This window comes from Ochotona curzoniae, unplaced genomic scaffold (genome assembly GCF_017591425.1).
Source record: "Ochotona curzoniae isolate NIBS_2020 unplaced genomic scaffold, NIBS_Ocur_1.0 contig_64, whole genome shotgun sequence".
Classification (NCBI taxonomy): domain Eukaryota; kingdom Metazoa; phylum Chordata; class Mammalia; order Lagomorpha; family Ochotonidae; genus Ochotona; species Ochotona curzoniae.
The window spans coordinates 17,268,018-17,293,413 of record NW_024466502.1 but is presented as its reverse complement, the minus strand read 5'-3'; the positions used below and the strand labels follow the sequence as shown (position 1 = coordinate 17,293,413).

The 25,396-nt window shown below is 42.4% G+C and overlaps 1 protein-coding gene across 1 annotated transcript; it reads left to right on the top strand.

Annotated features, from left to right (window-relative positions):
- Positions 1-1,448: 1,448 nt before the first annotated feature.
- Positions 1,449-7,983, top strand: SLITRK5 (SLIT and NTRK like family member 5). The gene is made up of 2 exons (XM_040991025.1): positions 1,449-1,515; positions 5,055-7,983. The coding sequence occupies exons 1-2, from the start codon at positions 1,449-1,451 to the stop codon at positions 7,970-7,972; spliced, it is 2,985 nt and encodes a 994-aa protein (XP_040846959.1). The 3' UTR covers positions 7,973-7,983.
- Positions 7,984-25,396: the final 17,413 nt, after the last annotated feature.

Sequence of the window (25,396 nt, the reverse complement as noted above, 5' to 3'; positions counted from 1 at the left end):
TCCACTCACCATGATCCTATAAGGACGTTATAACTCCAATACCCTCTCATATCAATTACTTTTAAGATATCCCATTCCAAAATAAACCAATCAGATATATTTTCACGGTAAAACTGTTCTTGCCAAAAGAGCAGGCACAAGTGAATTCAGTCAGCTCCTGGCACTTGTGATCAACTTTTCTTCTATTCCTGGGGTGGACACGGTCGGGGAGGAAGGCAGCGCTTCCAGGGAGAGACGCGGGCATACTCACTGTAGTGGTGACACCAGTGGAGTTGAGCAGGTACTTCAACAAAGTCGCTTTCTACTGAGACTGCATCTCCTGGGGGCACACCAGCTTCTGAAGGCACACCAATGGGTTCACACACATTCTTTCTCACAGTAGTTCACACTCCCTTATATTGCCCGCACTCAACCTAAAAAAACGTAATCCAAAAAAAAAAAAATTATAAAAATGAAAAGAGCGCCTTTGCTTGCAGCCGGGAATAGCCACTCCCTCTTCCAGGCTCCTTAACAGTATCTGTACCCGAGACAGCCAGGGCTCAGACAACACCACGGCAGCAGGGACGCAGGCGGACTGCGCGCGGCTGGCACCGGCTCTTCCTGGCCACCCACAAGCCTGGCACTGCCGGGGTGACTACCACTCCTCCCTTTGCCAATCCGACGACTGCACGGTCCCACGCTCGCACGATGCACACTTGTCCGAGACTCCTCAGTCTCCCACGAATGTGATGTCCAAGGCGGGCTGGCGCGGAGGGCGCGTTGGGGAGGGAAGCGGCGCCGGAGCCCTCGCCCGCCCGCGCCCGCCGCTGCCATCTATCGGCCACCCGCGCCCGCCGCGCCCCGGGCCCATCATGTCTGCTGCAGCTTGGCTCGCTCCGGAGGCGCGACCATAAACAAGTGCAGCGGCCCGGGGGTGGGGGTGGCCTGCACCCCGCTTTCCGAGCAGCTGTCTCCGAGATCCCGGCGATGCTTACCGTATTGCCAGCTTCTCGGCGGCAGGCTGGGGAAGACGCGACTTTTCCTCTTGACTTCTTTAGAACCGCCAGGACACGCCACAGGCGTACAACGACGCTATTGCTGCCCCCTCAGCCCTCCCCGGGCACTCCCAAAGGATGTCGGAGATAAAGAGTTCCAAATAATGACGATCCGGCGCCGCATCTAGGCAAGGGACAGAGGGAAAACAGATAGCAAAGAAATAAAAAAAAAAAAAAAAATCCTGCAAACGCCTGGAGCAATGAAATCACCAAGAGGCTGCTGGAGCTGTTCACATACTAACTGAGGGGCCGCGGCGGCGAAGGCGGCCGGCTCACCCCGGGGGGGACAGCGGCGGCGGGATCCCAGCGCGGTGGTCGCCGCGGCGCCGGGGGGCGGAGGACAGCACAGGAGCCCCCGCCGCCGCCGGGAGCAGCCGAGGGGCCGCTGCCACCTTCGCTCGCCCCCTCACTACCATGTACAGTGTGCGCTGCAAGAAGAAGGCGAGCGATGCACGCACACCCTCGCGCCCCTCTGCTTCAGGCTCGGCCCCGGGCGTGCGCCACTGACCAGGGGGGAATGTGGTGAAGACGGCGTGGAGGCGAGCGGAGGGGGGAGGGGAGGGCGGGCTGGCTGGCTGGCACACCGGCCGGCAGGCGCGAACCCAGGCCGGTGGGTGCGTGGAGCCGGAGGCGGCTGGCTGGAGGGGGCGGCGGCCACTGCTGGCCCGGCTGGAGAAAGTTGCCCCCTCTGCAGATGGGAACTGTAAGTACCCGCCAGGAGGGGGAAGGGAGGACAGGGGTGGATGTAGCCGAAGGGGCGCAGGGGACCCCCTCCCTCCCCGGTGGTGGGCATCGGGGCGCGAGCGCGCGTTGAGTTGGAGCGGGCGGCAGCGCTCGGCCGGCCGGCTAGGCCGTCAGGTTGACCGGGCCGGCGGCGGGGCCGGGCAGCCTGCTCCGCGTCCCCCCTCCTCCGGCTCCCCGCCTCCCCTCCCGGCAGCTCCCCCTCCCCGCCCCGCCCGGCTCCAGCTCCCAGCCCCTACCGCGAGGCGCCTCTCCAGCCGGTCCTCCGCCGCCCCCTCCCCCTGCCTTGCCATCCCGGCGCTCGCGATCGCCCCCCGCGCGCTCGCTCTCCCTCCCCGCCACCCCCTCTCCACCCCGCTGCCCGCTCCCCGCTCCGACTACCGCGGAGAGCGCCGGGGAGAGCCTGGGGGAGCCCCGGAACCCGCGGTCGCCACCGCGGCGGCGGCCCCAGGGGCTGGCGGCGTCCGGGCGTCTCTCTCTCTCTCTCTCTCTCTCTCTCTCTCTTTTTTTCCTCCAGCCCGCTTTGGAGGACCGCACTGCTCTCGCCGCCTTCCCGTGCCGTGCCTGGGCTTTCGAAACCCAATGCACACCCCGAAGAGGGACATTTTTCTTTTTTGTAAGACTGGCCATCATGAGGGGGCCCCGGAGATGTGAAACGGGGTAAGTCTGCCGTTTACTTTGCCAAAGAGGCTAGCATGGTGTGTGGATGCGCGCGGCTCGAGGTGGCTTTCTTCCCCTCTCCTCCCTCCCCTGCTTCCTCCCCTTTCCCTTCCTTTGCTTTGGGGCGGGGGTGGGGGAGGGGAGCCTCGCGTCCTGGAACTCCGGGTGCCGCTTCTGTCCGGGCTGCCGTTGGAGCAGCTGTGCCTGGGAGCCGTGCGCGGGTCCCGGCCTGGGTGTCTGGCTGCAGCCGGAGCGGCTCCATGCTGCTCAATGCAGCGATGTGCAGGGCGGGGATCCAGGGTCTAAATTCTTTGGTGGGTGGGGGTTGGGGAAGAACACACTCGGTCCCCCGCCCCCGCCCTCCAGGGGAAAAAAAAAAAAAAGAAAAATTCTGATCGTTGGAGAAGGTACAAGAGCGCCCGCGAAATTTCCATCGCAGGTGCACACGTTTCCCAGTCAGAATGTCAGCCTTCCCCGGCTCATTCAACTTTATTTTCTCAAATCTTTGGTCTCCTTTGATGGCCAGGAGGAGGGGAGAGGGAGTGGGGTGAAGGGAAGCCCTGCAGCCCTGGCGAAGCCGAACTGAATTAAAGTTGTAAACGCTGGAGTTGAATGCCGGCTGACGCGATTTGCCACGGGTTCTCGACTGGGGTGGGAGGTGAGTGGGGCGGGGGAGCCTTGGGGTGGGAGGCGGGGAGGGCATCGGGGCCCCGCTGAATGGACGTGAGGATTAGATCCAGCAGAGAACCGAAATTTCAAGGTAAAAACGTTTCACTTTCCTAGGGGCTTGCTTTAGCTGCTGGGAAGCCGGTGCCCACTGGCCGCTGCGTGGGGAGGTCGGGGGACACGAGGGAGGTTGACACACACCGTGGTTCCCATACGTCTCGACACCACACGTGAGGGACTCTCAGGCACCTTGCACACATGTGCGTGTGCAAGCAGCTCTGCTCATCCCACGAGGGCCCCGGGGTGGCCTTTTGGGCGATCCAGGGCGAGCCAGGTCTCCAGGCTTGAACCCGTGCTCAGCTTCTGTTTGAGTGGTGGCGATTCCACAGCAGAGGGTCGGTGTGTGAAGCATGGGCGAGGATGACAGGAAGCAGGAGGCTTTGGTTCCCAGAGCCCGGCGTGCGTTGCCACAGCAAATCCCAGAACCCCTCCGCATCCCGCCCCCGCCCCCAACCCCAAGCCCCGCTCACCAACTCACCCGCACTCACACACGCACGCGCGCACATTCGCTCCATTTATGTCCGTCCTTTGAGAGTGGCGATGTGGACCACAAGTCGAAGGCAGCTTTCAAGGGGAGAGAGAAGAGGAGGGGGGGGGGTGTCGGATGGTTTCCTTGGTGAGGGTGGGGAGTGAAATTCGGATGTGAAAGCACTAACCTATGTCGCTTGCTGTTGCCCACCTTTCTATTTTGCCTCTTAATCAATCCAGGCTCCCTGTCCCTAAGAGGGAAAAATAGAAAAAGAAAAGGAAGGGGGTGGGGAGCGGTGCCAATTAAATATAATAAGCAACTCCAAAGACAGAAATGCTGGCAAGGCGGTTAGTTCACTCCCAATTCTATTAATTCAGTAGGGTTAAAGGGGTTTCTTTGCATACCGTGAGAAACCGAAGTGGAGCCGGAGGTACAGGAGGCTTTGGCGCCCGTCCCTCGGTTTACTTTTAGCTGATGCTGGGCAAATGCTAGGAGCGTCCTCTTTCAACTCAAGGTAACTGGAGGTGCTCCGAGGTGGCAGATTCCTGCGCTGAGTGGCTTTGTAAATCCGTCCTGCAGAACTGTTTCCTGGCTTAAAGACGCAGTTTCCTAGTGTCCCTGACATGATCAATGAGGAGAAGTCGTTGCAGGGCGCTCTCAGGGAAGCGCTGCTAAGTGGCTCGGTGTATGCAATTAGGACACTGATGTGCTTAATAGCGTGGTAGCGAAGTCCACCATGAAAGCGAACGCCCTCTGCTTTCTCTGCTTACTCAAAAGCTTCCAAAGACAATTGGTGATTTAAGAAGCTGCTTCTAGCTTCTTTTCATGCGTTCTTTTGCATCCTTTCTGCTTGCTTCGGGAAAGTATTCCTTAGGTTGCTAGCATGGCATTTTGGGGCAGTGGTTAAAAAAAAAAGCGCCCAACAATTGTGACTCCCTTGCTTTCCCATGGAGATGGGAGACCTTCCTGGTGAACTGCTAACTGAAGGGAAGCCGGGGAGAGGGCGGGAGGTGACTGGGGATAGGTGAAGAGAACCTTGTGAAATGGTGCTCCTTTTTTTCTCTTAAATTAGAACCATGAAACTGAACTGACAGCCATTTTATGTATATTTGTGGTGTGGGCTGATTTTGAAAAAGGGGGGGGTGGAGGAAAACACTCACAGGGGACTTTATCTGCCCTTCTCTGCACGTTTGCAGCGTGCTTATTAGAAAATGAATCAACCTTTAAATCACAATGAGTATCAGATTTTAATAAAGTCTGGAGCATGTGCTGATCCACTGGGAGGCGGCGGGGAGGGTTGTCATTCATAAGTCCTCCTGGATTTCAGAAAAATCACAGCCATGCAGACAAGACCCTTCGTTCCTGATTTTTTTTTTTTTTTTGGTCATATTCTGTTGTCTGCTTGTTTCCTGTCTCCCTTGCAGGAGGTAAAATGCACACTTGCTGGCTCCCAGTAACTTTGGAACAGGACCTTCACAGAAAAATGCAGAGCTGGATGCTGCAGACTCTAGCGTTTGCTCTAACGTCTCTCGTCCTCTCGTGTGCAGAAACCATCGATTATTATGGGGAGATCTGTGACAATGCATGTCCCTGTGAGGAAAAGGATGGCATTTTAACTGTGAGTTGTGAGAACCGAGGGATCATCAGTCTCTCTGAAATTAGCCCTCCACGTTTCCCCATCTACCACCTCTTGCTGTCCGGGAACCTTTTGAACCGTCTGTATCCCAATGAGTTTGTCAATTATACTGGGGCTTCAATTCTACACCTGGGCAGCAATGTCATCCAGGACATTGAGACGGGGGCTTTCCATGGGCTGCGGGGTTTGAGGAGACTGCATCTGAACAACAATAAACTGGAACTCCTGCGGGATGATACCTTTCTTGGCTTGGAGAACCTGGAGTACCTACAGGTCGATTACAACTACATTAGTGTCATTGAACCCAATGCTTTTGGGAAGCTACATTTGCTGCAGGTGCTTATCCTCAATGACAACCTCTTGTCCAGTTTACCCAACAATCTGTTCCGTTTTGTGCCCTTAACGCACCTGGACCTGCGGGGTAACCGGCTAAAGCTCCTGCCCTACGTGGGGCTGTTGCAGCACATGGATAAAGTTGTGGAGTTACAGCTAGAGGAAAACCCCTGGAATTGCTCCTGCGAGCTCATCTCTCTGAAGGATTGGCTGGACAGCATCTCCTACTCAGCATTGGTAGGGGATGTGGTGTGTGAGACCCCCTTCCGGTTACACGGTAGGGACCTGGATGAGGTCTCCAAGCAGGAGCTCTGCCCACGCAAACTCATTTCCGACTATGAGATGAGGCCGCAGACGCCTTTGAGCACCACGGGGTACTTACATACCACCCCAGCCTCGGTCAATTCCGTGGCCACCTCTTCCTCTGCTGTTTACAAACCCCCCTTGAAGCCCCCTAAAGGGACACGCCAACCCAACAAGCCCAGGGTGCGCCCCACCTCTCGGCAGCCCTCCAAGGACTTGGGCTACAGCAACTATGGCCCCAGCATCGCCTACCAGACCAAATCCCCGGTGCCTTTGGAGTGTCCCACCGCGTGCACTTGCAACCTGCAGATCTCTGACCTGGGCCTCAATGTCAACTGCCAGGAGCGCAAGATTGAGAGCATCGCTGAGTTGCAGCCGAAGCCCTACAACCCCAAGAAGATGTACCTGACCGAGAACTACATCGCCGTGGTGCGCAGGACAGACTTCCTGGAGGCCACAGGGCTGGACCTCCTGCACCTTGGCAACAACCGCATCTCAGTGATCCAGGACCGCGCCTTTGGTGACCTCACCAACCTGAGGCGCCTCTACCTGAACGGCAACAGGATCGAGAGGCTGAGCCCTGAGTTATTCTTCGGCTTGCAGAGCCTGCAGTATCTCTTCCTGCAGTACAATCTCATCCGAGAGATCCAGTCTGGCACTTTCGACCCTGTCCCGAACCTGCAGCTGCTTTTCTTGAACAACAACCTCCTGCAGGCCATGCCGTCGGGCGTCTTCTCGGGCCTCACCCTGCTCCGGTTGAACCTGCGGAGTAACCACTTCACCTCCTTGCCGGTGAGCGGAGTCCTAGATCAGCTAAAGGCACTCATCCAAATCGACCTGCACGACAACCCCTGGGATTGCACCTGCGAGGTGGTGGGCATGAAGCTGTGGGTGGAGCAACTCAAGGTAGGCGTCCTGGTGGACGAGGTTATCTGCAAGTCGCCCAAAAAGTTTGCAGAGACCGACATGCGCTCCCTCAAGTCGGAGCTGCTGTGCCCAGACTACTCAGACGTGGTGGTCTCCACGCCCACGCCCTCCTCCATCCAGGTCCCGGCCAGGACCAGCGCGGTGCCGCCCGCTGTGCGTTTCAACAGCACAGGGGGCCCCGCGGGCTTGGGCGCGGGCGGAGGCCCAGGTGGGTCGTCCTCGGTGCCCTTATCCGTGCTGATCCTCAGCCTGCTGCTGGTCTTCATCATGTCGGTCTTCGTGGCCGCCGGCCTCTTCGTGCTGGTCGTGAAGCGCAGGAAGAAGAACCAGAGCGACCACACCAGCGCCAACAACTCCGACGTGAGCTCTTTCAACATGCAGTACAGCGTGTACGGCGGCGGCGGGGGCGGCGCCAGCAGCGGCAGCGCGGGGGGCCACCCGCACGCACACGTGCACCACCGCGGGCCTGCGCTGCCCAAGGTGAAGACGCCCGCGGGCCACGTGTATGAGTACATCCCCCACCCGCTGGGGCACATGTGCAAAAATCCCATCTACCGCTCCCGGGAGGGCAACTCGGTGGAGGATTACAAAGACCTGCATGAGCTCAAGGTCACCTACAGCAGCAACCACCACCTGCAGCAGCAGCCGCCGCCGCCGCCGCAGCCGCCCGCGCCGCAGCCCCAGCAGCAGCCCCCGCCGCAGCTGCAGCTGCAGCCGGGCGACGAGGAGAGGCGGGAAGGCCACCACTTGCGGAGCCCCGCCTACAGCGTCAGCACCATCGAGCCCCGGGAGGACCTGCTGTCGCCGGTGCAGGACGCCGACCGCTTTTACAGGAGCATTTTAGAACCAGACAAACACTGCTCCACCACCCCCGCCGGCAACAGCCTCCCGGAATACCCCAAATTCCCGTGCAGCCCGGCTGCTTACACTTTCTCCCCCAACTATGACCTGAGGCGCCCCCACCAGTATTTGCACCCGGGGGCAGGGGACAGCAGGCTGCGGGAACCGGTGCTCTACAGCCCCCCGAGTGCTGTCTTTGTAGAACCCAGTCGGAACGAGTATCTGGAGTTAAAAGCAAAACTAAACGTTGAGCCGGACTACCTCGAAGTGCTGGAAAAACAGACCACATTCAGCCAGTTCTAAAAGCAAAGAAAACTCCTCCCCTCCCCCTCTCCCACCCACCTCAAACACACCCCACCCCACCCCCCGGAGCGTTTGCATTTAAAAACAAACAAGCGAGCAAGCCAACACACGGAGAACACAAGTGATTGTGTTGTTTCAACGTTTAGGGTGAAGTGCCTTGGCACAGGATTCTCAGCTTCAGGCAAAAGATACTGAAAAGGGTGTGCGATTTTTCCTTTTTTCCTTTTACACATGGGAAATTTTTTGTGTAAACCGGGCGCGTCATCTTTTTTCTCTTCCTGGCCTGTGGGGGAGCAGAGGAGAAGGGCTTGATGTTGGCGATTTGCTGCGAGGGTGACTTCTGAAAGGTGGCAGTCGTTTTTGCTTGTTTAGGTGTTTTTTTTTTTAATTATTATTGTTATTATCTTTATTTTGTAAAGGTTGGAAGTGCTGAAAAAGGGTGGAAGGTAGCATAGGTCCTACTATTCCTCTTTCGCCTTTCCCACCCCTCACTGCCCTCTTTCCTCCTCTAAGCCATGGGTGGGTCCAAATGGCTTTTGTGGAGAGATTAGCACACCCCAACTTTCATAAGAAGTTTGTTCTCTCTCTCTCCTTGCCCTCCACCTGCCGCTGCCCCTTACCCTCCTCCAGGCTCATTCCTTTCCTTTGTTTTTAAAGGATGTGTTTGTATGCATTCTGGACATTTGAATTAAAAAAACAACAGCCCACAAAAATATTGTGATCCTGAAAAGGATCGCCATAGATGTGGACAAATCATTAAAATGACAGAGCTATATGATCCATAATTGATTAATCAAAATAACTTATTGATGAAATATACAAATATTTTATTGTAGCACCTATTTTTATATGCGCATTTAGCATTCCTCTTTCCTTCACTGTTCAGCCTATGATTTTTGCAGAGGTGTGGCATCGTATGAGCGGCTGCATTTCTAAATCCCGAGTGAAACCACACGAGGCAATCTAAGTCCTTAAGGATGTGGAGAACTTAAAGGCAAAAATATATAAGCATAAAAAGCCAATACAACCCACCCTAATTGGATTTGTAATTAAAAAATTTAAGTTTAGAAAATGATACTGAGTTTACTCAAATGCATTAAGAGGAATAAAAAAACAAAAACATAGGGCAATTATTTGGGCCATTCCAGTGAGAATCATGTGCAAGTTTTGGGTTTTATATTACAGAAGACTTCAAAGTATTTTTATTAGTGCGCCAAAATGATGTATTGATTTGACTACTATTGTAGCCGAGTTTTTGATTGTTGAACCGAACCCAGTTCGTTTGTACAGACCCGTGTACTGGCACCGCAGAAAACCCAGTGATGGACTGTACTGGTCTCTCTACAATGTCGTTATCCCTCCGGGCAGCAAGCAATGATGCTAAGGACAGACAGGATCTCTGTAAGACGGGGCTACTGTTGTTAACAGTCACATATGTATCCCAGCACATGTAATTTTTTAAATAGTTTCTGAATAAACACTTGATAACTATGTCAAACATGGGGGATTGAAGTAATGATTGTTGAAAAGTGTAAAAGGCGCAGCCGTGTGTGATGGATGGAATTTCAGTCACTAGCAATTTGGGAAGCAGGAGCCAAATTTTATTCCTGTTAGAAAAAGACTTCCCTCTGATGATAAAGAACTTGAAATGCACATGTATCTAATCTACGCCTTCTTTGGTTCAGGGAAGCGCATTTTTCTGAATGCCTCACTCAGTTGTGTTGGTAAGTGACGTTTTCATTGCACACATTGCTTCCTCACTGAAATAGGATCTAACACGCAGGAGCATGGTAAGTAGTGGATTGCATATTCATCTTTCTCTCAATTTGATGACTTTAGTCATATCCGCCCATATTTTTTCATAATTTCCATCTTTTATCCTGTGTCAAGCAATCGTCTAAGTATGATGGATAGCTTATCTGAAGTTGATTGATATCCTAAATGTTCAGAATGCTGGTGGGGTATAGCTGAATGGCCCCTTGGGCAGTTAATTTAGATGAATACTTAAGGATAAGAAACATTCGAATGAATCTGAAACTTTAAGAGCCATGTGCTTTGTTGTTCTTGGTGATTGGTCCACACCATCTCTTCTAGAATGTGTAAAGCATCGCGAGCCGTTCACAAACTATACGTTTAAGGAACAATTTCTGTGACATCCTGCCACAAAGAGGCAGCATTCACCCATGAGTAAATTGACAGTAACTGCACGAACTTAGCTTGATCAGGTACTATCAGCTTCCCTGATGAAATTAAAAAAAAAAAGAAAAGAAAAGAAAAACTATAATGCTACCTTGAACAAGGGCAGTCAATATCCACACATTGAAAATGCAGCATATTTTCCCATTGTTAACTTTTCTTCAGAGAGGAAAAGAATAAGTTTAATGAAGCCATGAAATCATCATTTAAAAAAAAAAAGTGTCTCTTCGTTCTTCATCTACCTCCTCCATGGGAAGATGCAGGCTTCGGGGGAGACTGTAGTGTCAGACTTCTACTTTGCAGTTGCAATTGTTAAGAATGGTTCACATTGGAAGTTTTCTTTTTAAATTTACTACAATGTCAGTTTCAGTTCCTCACCATTATTAAGTACATAAATGATAATGTTTCAAAAATGATGCAGTATTTGTACAATATGGAATTCTCTAGGTATCTGAGCTTCATCACTTAATTTGTGAATGGTTGAAAAGTGTTACATGAAATTTAAAACAAAGTTATATGCCATGCAGGTAGCTTCCAAAGAAAGTTCATTGGTGTAAATTTTCAAGGATTTTCAGCATATCATTTTCAAACCAGAACTGTGTCATAAATCTTGTCATAAATATTTTCTTTAGTTTATTCCTACCTTTACACTTTTTTGAGATCTCCAATTTTTTGTAATCTCAAAATAATCATATGATTTATTAATAGGAGTTACTTCTGATATCTAAAGTCTATTTTCCCATGTCTACTAAGAAGATGAAGTACAAACATTCTTGCTTGGTTAAATTTGAAAAACATAAACATGTTAGAATCATAAAGCTGTACATAACTAAAAATGAATTCTTGTTCTCATTATAGATGGCTCCCTGCCAGTGCACTAACACACACAGCAGAACGTAATTTGTGTGCTAATGCATGTTTGAACTTTAATATTTCATGTTGTTAATAGGTCAGATTAATCAATAGCATATGATTGGACTATGAAGTCCTGCAAGTTATCCCCATATTAAATTGCGAAACAACAATAGGTAATGTCTCAGGCACCAATTAAAACTTGAATGGGAACTAAGGTTCTCCTTTATGGTTGTTTTATTTGCTGTTATGTAATCTCAAAATGCTCTATTTCCAGGTAGATGCCACAAACTATTATTTTTATCTCTAAAGACTGTGAAGACTTTAATTTTCTATTCAAAATAGGTATATTCCACATAAGCATAGATGATTATTTATATGGCACTACACAAAATAATATACAGGTAAATTACTGGTACAACTTTAGAAGGAAACAATGCTAGCACACACATCACACTTGGCATACAACTTTTGTGTAGGCAATATCATGGCCAACATGTATGTAAAATGCAAAGTGTTGACCAATGTCGAGTATCCAAGGCGTCCCATTTTCACTCCTTTCTGAACCGCAAGAGGAAAGCCAAGCTTATGTCCAGGGAGAACATCTATGGCTTAAATGGAAGAGATGGCAACCTAAAATTTCAGTTTCCTCTGGTATACATTAAATCCGTGTTAATATGTTCTGATTTTTTTGTGAATTATTCAAATGAATCTGTAAGTTCATTTCTCCTTCCTTCTTTATATTTTCCTTTATTATTTGAGAAGGGAAAGAGAATTTGGACAGGGTAGTCCTTTTTTGAAATGCCCCCCCCCACCAAAAAATGGCTATTTAATTTCAAGAGCTTAATACCAAATTAATGAAAATAAAATAGGCTCCCAAATCGTTTGTAAATGTATTCTAGTTGCATTTTTTAGACAACTCAAGATTAAGACGTTTGCAGGCATGGCAACAAGTTTAGTTAAATTTCTTTTTAGAAACGGTTTCATGCCAAGCAGAAGCAGAAATAACCAAGAATTAGATTTGAATCCTAGAATTGAGGTCCATCTATCTGACTGAGTTTCCTAAGGGCAAAAGATGGTGTGAAAGTGGTGATTAAGGTGCTATCTGTTCATTTAATTAACTTATGGAATGTCCTTTAAACCACTCAAAGTTCTCCATTTTACGAGTACGTATATGTAACTGTAAATCAGAGTAGTTGCACAGACATGTCATGTGCCTAAAAAGATTAGCTAGCATCTGTATCCAAGCAAAACATGTAACCCTCAACACCGCATTGGATAACTGCAGGTTTATTGTTAGTGTTGAATCAGTTTAACGTCTCTACAACTAAAGTACCCACATGTTTTTCTGTGAGGATATTTAACATTTATATGTAAAACAATGACAGGTGGATTATAAAGGGGTAATTGCATACATGGTTTTCATCCAGGGTTCTCTCTATTTCAAAAAAAAAATCTTTAAGAAATTCTGAATCCACTTTCATGCTTTGGGACTGTAAGATTGGGGGAAAGAAAATGACCGTGTCAGTAATATCATACTTGTCGTTCTTCATATGTGTTCAGCAAAACAGTTGGCTTATGAGTCATACATCAAATAATAAAGGAATAATTTTTGTACTCGGTGTTTTAAAGAACATTAGACTCTAAGTTTGAGTAATTTGGATCATTTCTTATAAGAAAAACTTTTGAAGATCAAAAGCATATTTCTTTTACAATTGCTATAACACAAATATGGAATAATTGGACTTCCTTATATTCTATTCACTGTCAAAATAAAATATGTAATGATATATTGCACAATGCTAAGTATGTTAGATACCTTTGTTATTCCATATTAGCAAAGTAATTTTATAGAAGTCATATTCATAGAACTATATAAGTGGAAATCTTCCAAGAAGTTTTTAAAATTAAGCATCTTGGTGAACAAAAAGTAATATTGTATATTTCTACTATAAAATAAACATGTTCCTGTTTAAAAATTATATGTGTTCCTAAAATTGGAAATATTCAATACTTCAGAGGATTAATTTCTGATGTTTCTTTAATGTTTTTATTCAACCTATGCATAGATGGAATTGTAACTTTGTCTTAAAACACTATCAATGCTGTGTTCTTTTGGTCAGACTTACTTGCATATCATCCATCTTAAAAAGTAGTTACAATATATGAATTATATTTTGAATATAAGTTTAAACTTAATTGTAATACTTTACTCTCCAGTAATATTTATATCCGTTGAGTGAAAATGGGCAATTTTATGAATTTTTTAATGTTCTGAGAGGTGCATAATTAAATTTTTTATTACAAATTCCTTTTTCCAACAGTGGTAATTTTTAGTGTTCCCAACTAAGATATTTTTTTAAAGATTTTTATGGCATATATCATTAAACAATTTAACCTTAGATATTAAAACCAAAATTGCTGTCCATTCTCAATTTAGTGTGTATCTATTTAAATAAAATTTCAGCCTCATATCAGATGATTAACAAATTTCTTTTTCAGATTTCTGGTAATCAGCATGTTTTACACATCAGAGATTCCTTAATGTCATGCAGACTAAAATTTTAGACATAAAATATAAAAGTCAGTGTGTAACAGTGTTTACCTAATGAATAATTGCATCTTTCCTGTAATATATCCATCTTCACCATGCACCAAAAAAATGCTTTAATTTCAAAATGAAAAACTGACAAATTTCTCCAATTCGTTAATTTACATGAATTTTAAGAATATCCAAAGCTGAACTCTCGTATTGTGTAGCCAAGTTAAAATTATGATTACCCCACATCTTTCCTATTGTAACTATGCACATGTAAATAAGTAAAAACTTTGTAAAAAGAATTTCGTGTGAATGAAGGGATAAGGATGTTTGTCATTCATGACTTGTCACTCAAAAAAAGATCCAACATACAATGTCTTAAAAAGTAAAGCTGGTGATTTGCTTGTTAAGGTGCTTTTAAAATTTCAAACCATGATTAAGCTCATAGTTCACTATTTATACCACTATCATGTGCTTAGGTATATGAAAGTATGCCAGGTGGTGATCCACTAATCAACTCCCTAAAAAAATGTTTTTATTTGCCCAGAACAACTTTATTTCTATGTTTAAGTAAACTGAATATGAATGCCTTTTATCCGGATGAAGCACCTTCTCATTCTTTACAAGCTTCATATAACGTTATCTGCTAAATTATGACAGCATTTAAACTATCAAACATGTTTAAATAAATGTTGTCCCTCCAGTATGAAAATATATGTAATCTAAATAATGCTTTTGTAAGTATTGTTCTCTGACAACTTGGTGTTTTTTTATACAATATAAAAGAGGCAGTAGCTTTTACATAAGTTCACATTAGAGTGAATTTTTTGTCTTCTAGCAGGGGAAATTATGTATTGATGTTCTATTAGAGATATGAGTGCAAACATTATAGTTAACTATTCTGAGTGGCCCGGGATCTCTTTCCAAGGTGTTTTAGTAAAAGTCATTGTCTGCCTTGGGTTCCTGCAGCAGTAACTTAAGCAGTGTGCTGGTACAGAAGGAAAAGTACAGCGACAACTTACACAAGAAGCTTTTCTCAAAAATGTTCAAATTCTTGTGTACTTTAAAGGCGTGCAAAAGGTCAATTCAATAAAAAGTCTACTGCTGACTCCCAAGATGAAATGTATAACTTAAAATTCGGATTCATTAGAATCCAATTAAACTTAGAAAAAAAGGGGCGGTGGGGACAGAACTGCCCTCGCTCTCTCTCTCTCTCTCTTTCTCTCTCCCTTTTTCATATTACATAATTAAGCAAAACAACAGGATGAGGAAAGATTGTGTTCCTAATAAGTTGTTTGTAAATTGATGTTTATCCAAAGGAAATAAGGGAGAATTTAATGAAATTCCCAAACCTTCCAAATGTGTTGGCTTTCCTAAGATACTGTTGTCATTTTTGTGAGACTGAGGACTGACGTTCTACGTAAAGAGATTCTGGATTTTTGTCCTTGCTATCATTTTTCTAACCTAGTTCATTAGCTTTGCTTCTAGTTTCATAAATTGTTACTCATTCACTCTTCATTTGGTGTTTTGACCATATCATTTTAACTTTTCCTTCTTTAGAAGCAATGTAAGTTGTATCTGAACTTACAAAGGAGTAGTTGCAAATAGCTTGCTGTCACTTTATCAACTATGGCGGCCAGTTACCAAGAGATAAGACTAGAAACGCCACACTTCTGAACTGTGGCCCCTGTTCCCTCATCCATGGACACTCCATTCCTCCAGAACTTCCTTTGCTCTCTGCCTTAACTCACACTTACAAAACTGAACACTGTGACCTTGGTATGTAATGACCTGGAATGAAAGGAAGCTACATTTTCAGTTTCCCCTAGTATTTGATGTCAGCTGTGAACTCTCATAATTTATCATCTTTGTCATTACACCATGTATCAAAAAGAACTGATTTTAGCATTCAAATGAAAATGTTTTTCTCTTACTATGTGTAATATTTGTAAAATATCATATATTAGTTTGGAGTATACCTTCTCAAAATCTCCAGTAACATTTTTGATTACATTGTTATTTTGCATATGATTGATGATATTTTAAAGTTACAACTTATCTGAAAAGGAGCTTGCTAGTTTAGTTTTGCTAACCATGGTACCTAAAAACATTTACATAACCATGCTACAGTTGAACTAACTTTTAGCTTCCAGTAGATTCCTTGAAATATGTAATATTTCTTTTAAAAAATGAGTATTATTTCTGAGTTAGGTACTTGCTTTTTATTATATTTGCTTATTTTGTTTGCAATTACCTTATGCTGGAATTATATTGGTAGACATGTCCATTGTTTTGCCTCTGTGTCTCACAATGATAAACATACTTAAACTAGTTCAGGACGTTTTACAGGGTGAATTGAGAAAACTACAATAAATATGTGATACATCACTCTTTTAACCTAAATTGAGAAAGTACTCTTCTGCATTATTATTAATTATGTAGGAAGCCACAATTTACTTTTATTTTTTCCATTAATAATTGATAAGGATTCAATTAGTGATTTAATACTTTTCCATGTTCAATATGGTCAGGTATCATTACTATTGCTCTCTGCTAGTATCCCTGATGATCTGAGTCCCTGCTCAAATTCCCAAGGGATTCTTCATAAAATATTATATTCTGAATTAAATTTAAAATGTTACCTTTGTCAGCCAGTCTTCTCCATTAATGAATGGCTGGTAAACTGACTCTAACACCAAATAAAAGGTCTTAGTGACTATCATGTACAGATGTTGCTTACAATGTTGCCTTTCTCTTCCGTGCAAGACACTTAATCCAATATTATTTTGACCATTTTTTTTCCCTTTTCAGTTAACTGACCAGAAGTTACCCAAGTAAAAGTCAAATATGCTGTGTAAGCATTGGTATCATGAACACATTGGGAAAAGCAAAGGAGGGAGGGGGAATTCTGTATTTCATGAGTGCTGCATCTTCACCTTGAAGTAAACGGGAAGCATGGCTGAAATGTCAACAGTACCATCGGGTGAACGTTTAAAGCCTCGGCATCCAAATTCACGGACAACCATTAGGGAAAACTTTCAAGGTCAGGCAGTGCTTTCAAAAACTCTCTGCTCTTCTTTGGGCTACTTAAAAAATATATATTATTGCAGGAGAAAATGGACATGAAACTTTTTGAAACATAGAATTCATCTCTCAACTTACATTTTTCTGTATAATTGTCTTCAGTTTTGTTTTCATAATTTGGAAAGTAATTGTTATTGATCGCAGCTTGCTTACACGACTGTTTTAAAGTTCGGAGTATGCCTTCCCGGAGATCCCGGGGAAATTTTCAGACATTTCCAGTAGATATGTTCCTGGCATTTTTCAGCCTGATGAGGTGTTTATCTCTTTAGAAAGCTTTTCTGGGCACTATGTGTATTCCCCTGGGCATGAAGAAAATCAGTTCATCTTTTTAATGAGAATATTACCTCCAGGGAGAAAGTAATCCAAAAGGAATAATGCATTGCTCATGCGGCTGCCTACACGGGGACACGTTTTTCTCTGGGGCTGTTTGCATGTATATTTCAGTGGAGAAGTTTTAATATTTTAAGAAACCATTGCATTTTTGTCATGAGACATCCTGGCTACAGGTGGAGGGTTGTTTTTTCTTTTTTAATATATTGACCTTTTCCTCAACTTTTTTTTTTTTGCATAATTTTTTTGCATAATTTTACCGTGCAAGTTATAATGGTCTCCATAATTAAAGTACAAGAAAATAACTGACATGCAATTTGTGTAAAACGTTGAATGTAGAGACAATACAGAAGGGGTTAAGGCTGGCTTTCAAGCTTTACTTGCAAAGTCCAAACAGCACAGTTTTTGATATTTTTAAAGCAGTCTGATGACGGAATGTACACTTCTCATTCTCTTCAGCCAACATTTCTACATCTTGACCTTGAGCCTTTGCCTAAGACGCTTACTACTCTCCAAGTATTTTCCAGAGTGTATAAATTGAGAATTTGATTTTGTAGCCAGATTTTGTATTATATTTACTATTCATATGTTTAAAATTGTGTTAAGTTGCTCACTCTGTCCAGTAAAGATAATTGGTAAATCAGGATAGAATAGATTTATGGATTTTAAGCATGTACCAGTTTTCGTCTTTTACAAACCCTTGTAGTTTTCTTTCTCAAGTAAGAACCCATTAAATATGGATTGTCAGCATATTAGGATATTACACTTACGTTTGTGAAACTATCTACTTGTATAACCACAATGATGATAAAAAAAAAAAAGTTGTTTCATAGTGTATTAGCACGGTATTCCAGTAGAAGATAATATGAATATAGGAATATTATCAGTATACAGAATAATGAAGAATAAAAAGCGCCTTTTAAGCGTCGGTAATGTAATCAGAGAGGCAGCTAGATTTTGTACTTAAGAAGTCTGTTTTTCTCTCCAATGCTTAAGTACCAAATTATTTTCTGCTTTTATTCTTCATCCCCAATTGCTTAATGTGAGTTGCTTTTTGTTATTACTATTTGCTTTCTAAGATCAAAATAATTTAAATGATACATAATAAACTTGAACTAGCTATTTTTTTGTGCTTTCAAATAACATTTTAACTAAAATTACTATAGAATAAGTTATTTCAGCTATGAATGTGTGATATTAAAGCTAGTCTGTTATATGCTAATTCATGGTAGATACCTCTAAAGAGAAAAATGCATCATTTTTCAACAGTTTGAAATGGCCTTTCATGTTTTTAAACCATGGTTCCATTTAATCTGACCAACAGAAATTTGTGTAAATGTCTCCATGAGAATATGGCTACTCATATACATGATTATCCACATACTGTCTTAAAAATTGAAGTTACATTTCTGCTTGTTGAGTTAGGGGAAAAAATGACATATCATCTTAGACAAGTAAAACCAAAAAGAAAAATCTTCGTACTGAATATTATAGTGTGGTTATTTTTAAAAAGTCACATGAAAATTTAAAATGTCATATATATTCTGAGAAATGTATTACTTTTTGTTAAAATTAAATGAGCGTGCATTTTATTCAAATTTTGCATGTTTAAATTTTTCTTCAGGAATGATTTAAAGATAAATAGCACATAATATATTGGACTTATAAAACTAAAGGCCACACTATTTGCAGTGCCATAAAGAGAAATGAAACACATTTTGAAGAAGTAGCACTTTTTAAAAATTGGGGCCAAAGTTGTGATGCAGCATCTCATGGTGAAGTGCTGGTCGGGGTCTGACTGCTCTGTATGGAGTGAGTTTTGACTGCTCTGTACCATCCTCTCATGCTCCTGGGTGGGCAGCAGACAGCACAGATGGCAGGGCCCTTGAGTACAGCGTGTGGCACCAGGCCGGTGTGTCTGGCTCCTGCCTTCTGCCTGGCTTACACTGGCTGAGGTGTCCATTCGGGGAGTGAAACTGGGGATGGATGATGTCCGTCTCTCTTTGTCTGTTGCTCTATGGTTGACATAAATGCATAAACAAATCTGCGAAAACATTCATTTGATAATGTTCACAATGAATTCTAGCATCTGAAAGCATGCCAAAGACTGTTCATATGAAGATACTATTTCAAAGGATTAATAGGTAAAAATTACTAAAAATGATTTATGTATACTCTTTGCCATAGTTATGACAAATGTGTATAATTGTCATGGTGGAACAGCAATGTTTAGGTGAACTTGGCTCTGTTATTCACTTTTAATTCCTCTCAATTTGGCAATCTTTCCATGAAACATGAAAATCTTGCAATGCAGGCAAATTGGGAGACAAAGAACTCAGGTATTCTCCAACTAAGATGAATTTTAAAATTCAGGAATTATTAACATGGCACTTATCAGATGGCAAATAAATTAATATAAAAACAACATCAGGATTTGGAGAAAATAGTTATCAAATAACTATCAAAATTCTTAAACTCTCTCTAGCATAATTTATTACAATTTAGTCATTATATTTATGTAATGGGATCTTGTAAATGTTGGACAAAATTATTTTCTTCAGATGACCCAAGTTATAATTGCCACTAGATGTTCTTTGTAGTAATTGTTCTATTAGTCAAGCTCACCGTAGCTCTCATCAATTAGAAGTGCTGCAGTGAACACACTGGTGCTAACAAAATGATTGATTAAATAATAACAACCATTTCTATGCCAAATGTTTATTTTGTGTGTATATCTATGTGTATGTATCTTTGCATTTGGGCTGTTTATTATCATTTTTTAACTGAAATTTTGGAATGTCACTGTGCTAGAACAAGATTTGGGCTTAAATCTTTACATTTTTGTTACTGACTTTTATTTCTTTAATGCATGCAAAATTTTGTTATAAAAGTCCTTGTACAACTAATTATTCATATGATTCAGAACCACATTCTTACAATACTGGTGGACTGTATTTTGTAACATGTTATAATTTCCAATGCTATAATTAGATGTGATTCACAGATCTTTAAAATACTTATCACTATATCCAAATTGCCCGATTCTTTTCATGCACTGTATATAACATACCATTTTGTGTAATGATTTTTTGTAACCCAATGGGCCATATGCAGTTGGTAACTAAATCAGAGCAGAATGATTGTGGCATATGTCTGTGTATGGAAAAGAAAGGTATTTTAAGTCGATGATGATGCTTTGGACAAGTTGCAAATATTTATTTCAGAGAAACAGCCTAGAACTCTGCATCACAATCCCTCTTTACACGATGGGCCTACATTATTCTGAGTGTTGAAAAGGTCTTACATTCGCACTCTACTGATTCAAAACTTTAAGAATTCGCTAAATCTGGTGGATTTAATCCAGGGACACCATGGGGGAGATAATCACACCTTCCCCTGAACTGGTGCTTTCTGTTCCGGCTTTCACTTCAAACCTCTTAAAGGAGTTGTCATCTGTCTGTTTATTCTTTCTAGTCATTCATTTATTCATGATTATCTGCTTGAAGATATGGATATATTAAGGTAAAGATTTATCAGAGATCACAAGTCCATATATGTTCTATCAAACATACCTCTAGCTATGGAGTTGTGGATCACAGAACAAGCAGTATTAATAGGTTTCCAAACAGGAAACTCAATTTAGCATCTGAGAAGAAAATCGGGTAGATGTACCCATTCGTCTTACATGAGAGTCAAACCTGTCAATGATTCAGAAAACACAGGGTCCTGAAACAATGACTCACTGGCACTTTTTCTAATTTGCATTTTCCATCATGTTCAAGAAAAAGAAATGAGTACATTGGCCACAGGCATGGAATGAATGGAATATAATGAAAGTTTCAAAGATGATTTCAGATATGTCAGACAACATTGTAATTCTCTTAAAGTAGTATATGTTAGAGTCTTTTAAAACAAACTTTTAACTTAATTTTTTTGAATTTTTATACTGAAATTTAAAAGAAAATTGAAGACATTCATGTCTTTTGACACATTTTCCATAGCAGAAACTAAATTTATTCAAATCTGAATATAATTATGACATCTCACAAAGAAAAGAATACATTCTCTTTTTTTTAAGATTGAATTATGAAAGTTTGATATGCTTTTTTTTACTACAAATTTTGGCAAAAATATCTTGGTATTACTACTATGTTAGAAGTAATTTATTGAAACCAAATATTTCTTATTATTTTAATAAATGTGACTCGGCTTTGTGAAAGCCATGTTTAAGTGGACAAATGATTCTTCTCTTTAAAATGTTCCCTTTAATCATAACCAAAGAGACACTTAAGTGAAAATATAACACTTTAATACTTATGTTTATGTGATTCTATTCTGCAAAAGAAAAATCTTTTTCTGTTATTTTATGATTATAATCTTCTAAAATTAGTTTAGCTTTTGTTATAAGTAATGGCATTTAGATAATTGATTTTTAAAAAAATATGTCTGTTTTTGTATTTATTTTGAGAGTCAGAGTTTCAAAGGCAGATGAAATGAGAGATGAAGATTATACATATTGATATTTTCCATGATTAGGATCACTCTGAAATTTCACTTTGAAATAGCCACCTAAGGATAGTCAAAATAGCTGGTGTGATAGCCTAAGTGGCTAAAGGCCTCACCTTGCACTCACTGGGACCCCATTTAGGCGCAGGTTCTAATCCTGGCAGACCACTTCCCATCCAACTCCCTGCCTAGAAAAGCAGTCCCAGACGGTCCAAAGTCTTGGGACCCTGAGTCTATGTTGGAACCCAGAAGAGGTTCCTGGCTTTGGACCAGCTCAGCTCTGGCCACTGTGATCACTCGAGGAGTGAATCAACGGATGGAAGATCTTCCTCTCTATCTTTCCGCCTCTCTGTATATCTGACTGTCCAATAAATATAAATATTTTTTTAAAAAAATAGCTGAATGTTTCTTGACATGAAGCTTTCTGTTTTCCTTCTGCACTTGAAACAGACAGCTTCCTGCACTTTCCCTGTCCATGATCACTGTGTCTGAATTCCCCTAGCTCTTTATTTTTACTGCAATGTCAAATACACAGAAAGGAGAAGAAGAGTTTTCCCAGCTCTGAACCATTCACTCATCTTGGGCTGGTGTAAGGAGAAGCCATGGACAGCAACATGAACAATGACAAGTGTAAAACTGGAAGTTGGAGAAAAGTTTGAGAAAAGAAGTATTCCTAGCATTGTTTCACCAGTCATTACATTCTAAGATGATGTACAAGCCTGTATCTTCATTGTGCTTTATCTTTTTCTTTCATTCACAGATCCCAAAAGAATACTGAGTATGAATACAAAACTTGGGGCCTAGTGTTTGTTAAAGTATTTTTCTTCTGCTATGTGGATGGCTTCAATCTACCTTATCATTTATAATCACTTATAATCACAGCATTTGAAGCTTAGTTTGCCAGTATTGGGGTGTCTGCTAATTTTGATTTTACTACTCACTACCTATATGTACAATGAGACAGATAAAGAACACAGGAGAACATTTAAATTTGTTTGATAAATCAATATAGAATTTGTTTTAAATGCAAGAAAGACCAAATAGCTGCAACGTCCCTCCTTGACTCACTGTTGTTGAGTGGGTTAGAGAATAGGAAAGCTTGATTAGAAGTGAGGGGTTGTTGTTCAGGATGTGCTATGTTAATGAATGGTGTGCTATTCTGCACTTCCTGGAGCTGCTATTTCTCTCTGTTGCTCAACATTCACCTAACATTTTCCATGAATTTGCTCTGCAGTTCTGGGAAGGCAAACTGCTTTCTTTCCATTGAAGCAGTTTCTGTGTTCTCTATAGTTAGAGAAAACAGAAGGAAATAAAGTGACTTATAAATATATTCTTGTTAATGAATTAGATTTTAAATTTCTTAACATACATTGTTTTCTATAATATTTATATTGTATAATAAATATGTAAATGGCATTTCAAGTTATCTTCATTGACAACAATAAAGTTTGATATTTCTACTTTTGCAACACAAAAAATTTTATATCAGATGCTGACAGTTAATAATGACTTTTGTTATCGATTTAAGTGCAACAGTTTGGGAGTAATTCTTAGCCAATGTTGAACTATGTGTTTAATTTAGTTGGTTAGTGCCATATATATTTAAAGGATACATGGATGTAAACTTAGACCTGCTAATGCTTTTCACTTTGTGATTGAAATGGGGAGTTGGTTTTTCAAGCCATTGATCAGGAGGTAAGCCAAAAGGTCACACATCTGAATGCACATTATCATTGAAAAAGGCATCACATTACTTTCAGCTCTATGTGGAATCCAACAGAAAAATTCAGCTGCTTATAATACTCATCTTTATTTTTTTAAATAACACAATGGATATTTTTGGGACATTTTTTGCATTAGACTAATACGTATAAACCTAAAGAATACTGTATCTCTGCAGGAGACTTTTTTCAAAGATTTACTATTATTATTATTATTGTTATTTATTGGAAAGGTGAATACAGAGAGGAGGAAAGACAGATAGGAAGATCTTCTGTCCGATGATTCACTTCCCAAGTGGCCACAAAACCTAAAGCTGAGCCAATCCAAAGCCAGGAGCCAGGAGCTCTTCCAGGTCTCCCACGCAGGTGCAGGTTCCCAAGGCTTTGGGCCTTTCTGAACTGCTTTCCCAGGCCACAGGCAGGGAGCTAGATAGGAAGCAGGTCAGCTGGGATTAGAACTGGCGTCCACATGGGATCCCAGCGCATGCAAGGCAAGGACTTTAACCACTACACTATCGTGCCATGCCCTGAAGAAGACTTTTTAAAAGATGAGTTATTGGGCCTGGAGTGATAGCCTAGCAGCAAAAGTCCTCACCCTGAATGCATTAGGATCCCATATGGGCGCTGGTTCTAATCCCGGCAGACCACTTCCCATTCAGCTCCCTACTTGTGGCCTGGGGTGGCAGTTAAGGATGGCCCAAAGAATTGGGCCCCTGCACCAGTGTGGGAGACCTGGAAAAGGCTCCTGGCTTCTGGCTTCGGATTGGCTAAGCACCAGCCACTGAGGCTGCTTTGGGAATGAGTCATTGAACGGAAGATCTTTCTCTCTCTGTCTCTCCTCCTCTCTGTATAACTGACTATCCAATAAAAATACATTTTTTAAAAAAAATCTCTAAATTAAAAAGGTATTTATTTTTTAAATGAATATGTTTTACTTATTTGTTTGTTTATTTGAAAACCAGGAATATAAAACAAAGAAGAGACACAGATAGGAAAGGAGACAGTGATCTTTCATCTTTTGACTCACTCGTCAAGTGCCGCAGCAGCCAAGGCTCAACCAGGCTAATTCCAGAAACTCAATCCAGGTTTACAAGAGTGACAGCAACTCAGCTAGCTGAGCCACCATCTGCTCTCTCCCATAAGAATCTGAGCATTCTTACACAGTCTGAAATGTGTACTCAGACACTATGCCCAGCTGGGATGCTGGCGTCCTACAGTCAGCTAAATCTCTTTCCAAACGCCCTTGTGTAGTACAGTAATAGTAAAACTAGTTTCTGTCTTCTCCATCAACAAACCATCAAAGCCTCGTGTGTTTTAGTTAGGAACACTAACTTCTTTGGACATCCTTCCTGTCTAATGGTTAGCAAATCACAAATAAAGTGGTCATCTTACTAGCAAAGTTGGATTATGAATGAATTTACAACTAATTATCTAATAATACCACAAAATTATCTTTATTATGTGAGTCAGAGAAATTGTGGATGAATATTCTGCGGCCTGATTTAAGACAGAATATTTATGTCTACAAAATGACAGCAGCAGACAGATCCTGCAGACAAGAAAAAAAAAAACAGATATGTTTGTGAAAAATCAGTGCTGAAAAACCACCAGGCACAGAGCTAAAGTCAAAGATGAAGAAATGCCTTCTGGATATTCAGATAGCCACCATAGAGCAGCAAGAATATACAGGTAGTCCATGAGCATGTGCCGTGTACATGTGTCAAGTCACAAAACTACCCTTCCGACCACTTTCAGAAGACAGGACCATAATAATGCGACCTTGAAGCAGGTCATATGCGACATTTTCCCTTCACTTCCACATGGGTCTTCACAATCAGGTGAAAGTGAAATCAGTTTAGGGTCAAGAAACCAGAGGCGATTCTTGACAACTTGGCACTTCTTGACAATGGACAGTAGTCATTACTAGTAAACTGATTAGTTTTGCTTGATCTCTAACATAATATCCAGAATTAACATTCATTTATTTTGAATAAACAAATGAATGAGTAGTCATTGTCTTTTCTTGTTCTTTGGAAACCAAGGAGCTACTGTGAAACTGCGTGCAACAAAAATAACAAAATAGCATTGCTTCCAAAGCATACTAGATATGTGGACAGAGGATATATAATTTTAATATGCCAACATATACATTTTTACTTGCCTATCACCACCTTTATTTAGAAGCTTAAGATTTCC

Excerpts from the sequence above, each read along its gene's own strand:
- SLITRK5 (XM_040991025.1), top strand. The coding sequence starts at position 1,449 with ATGTACAGTGTGCGCTGCAAGAAGAAGGCGAGCGATGCACGCACACCC. Across the intron at positions 1,516-5,054 it reads CTCGCGCCCCTCTGCTTCAG|GAGGTAAAATGCACACTTGC; the intron begins GCTCGGCCCCGG and ends TCTCCCTTGCAG.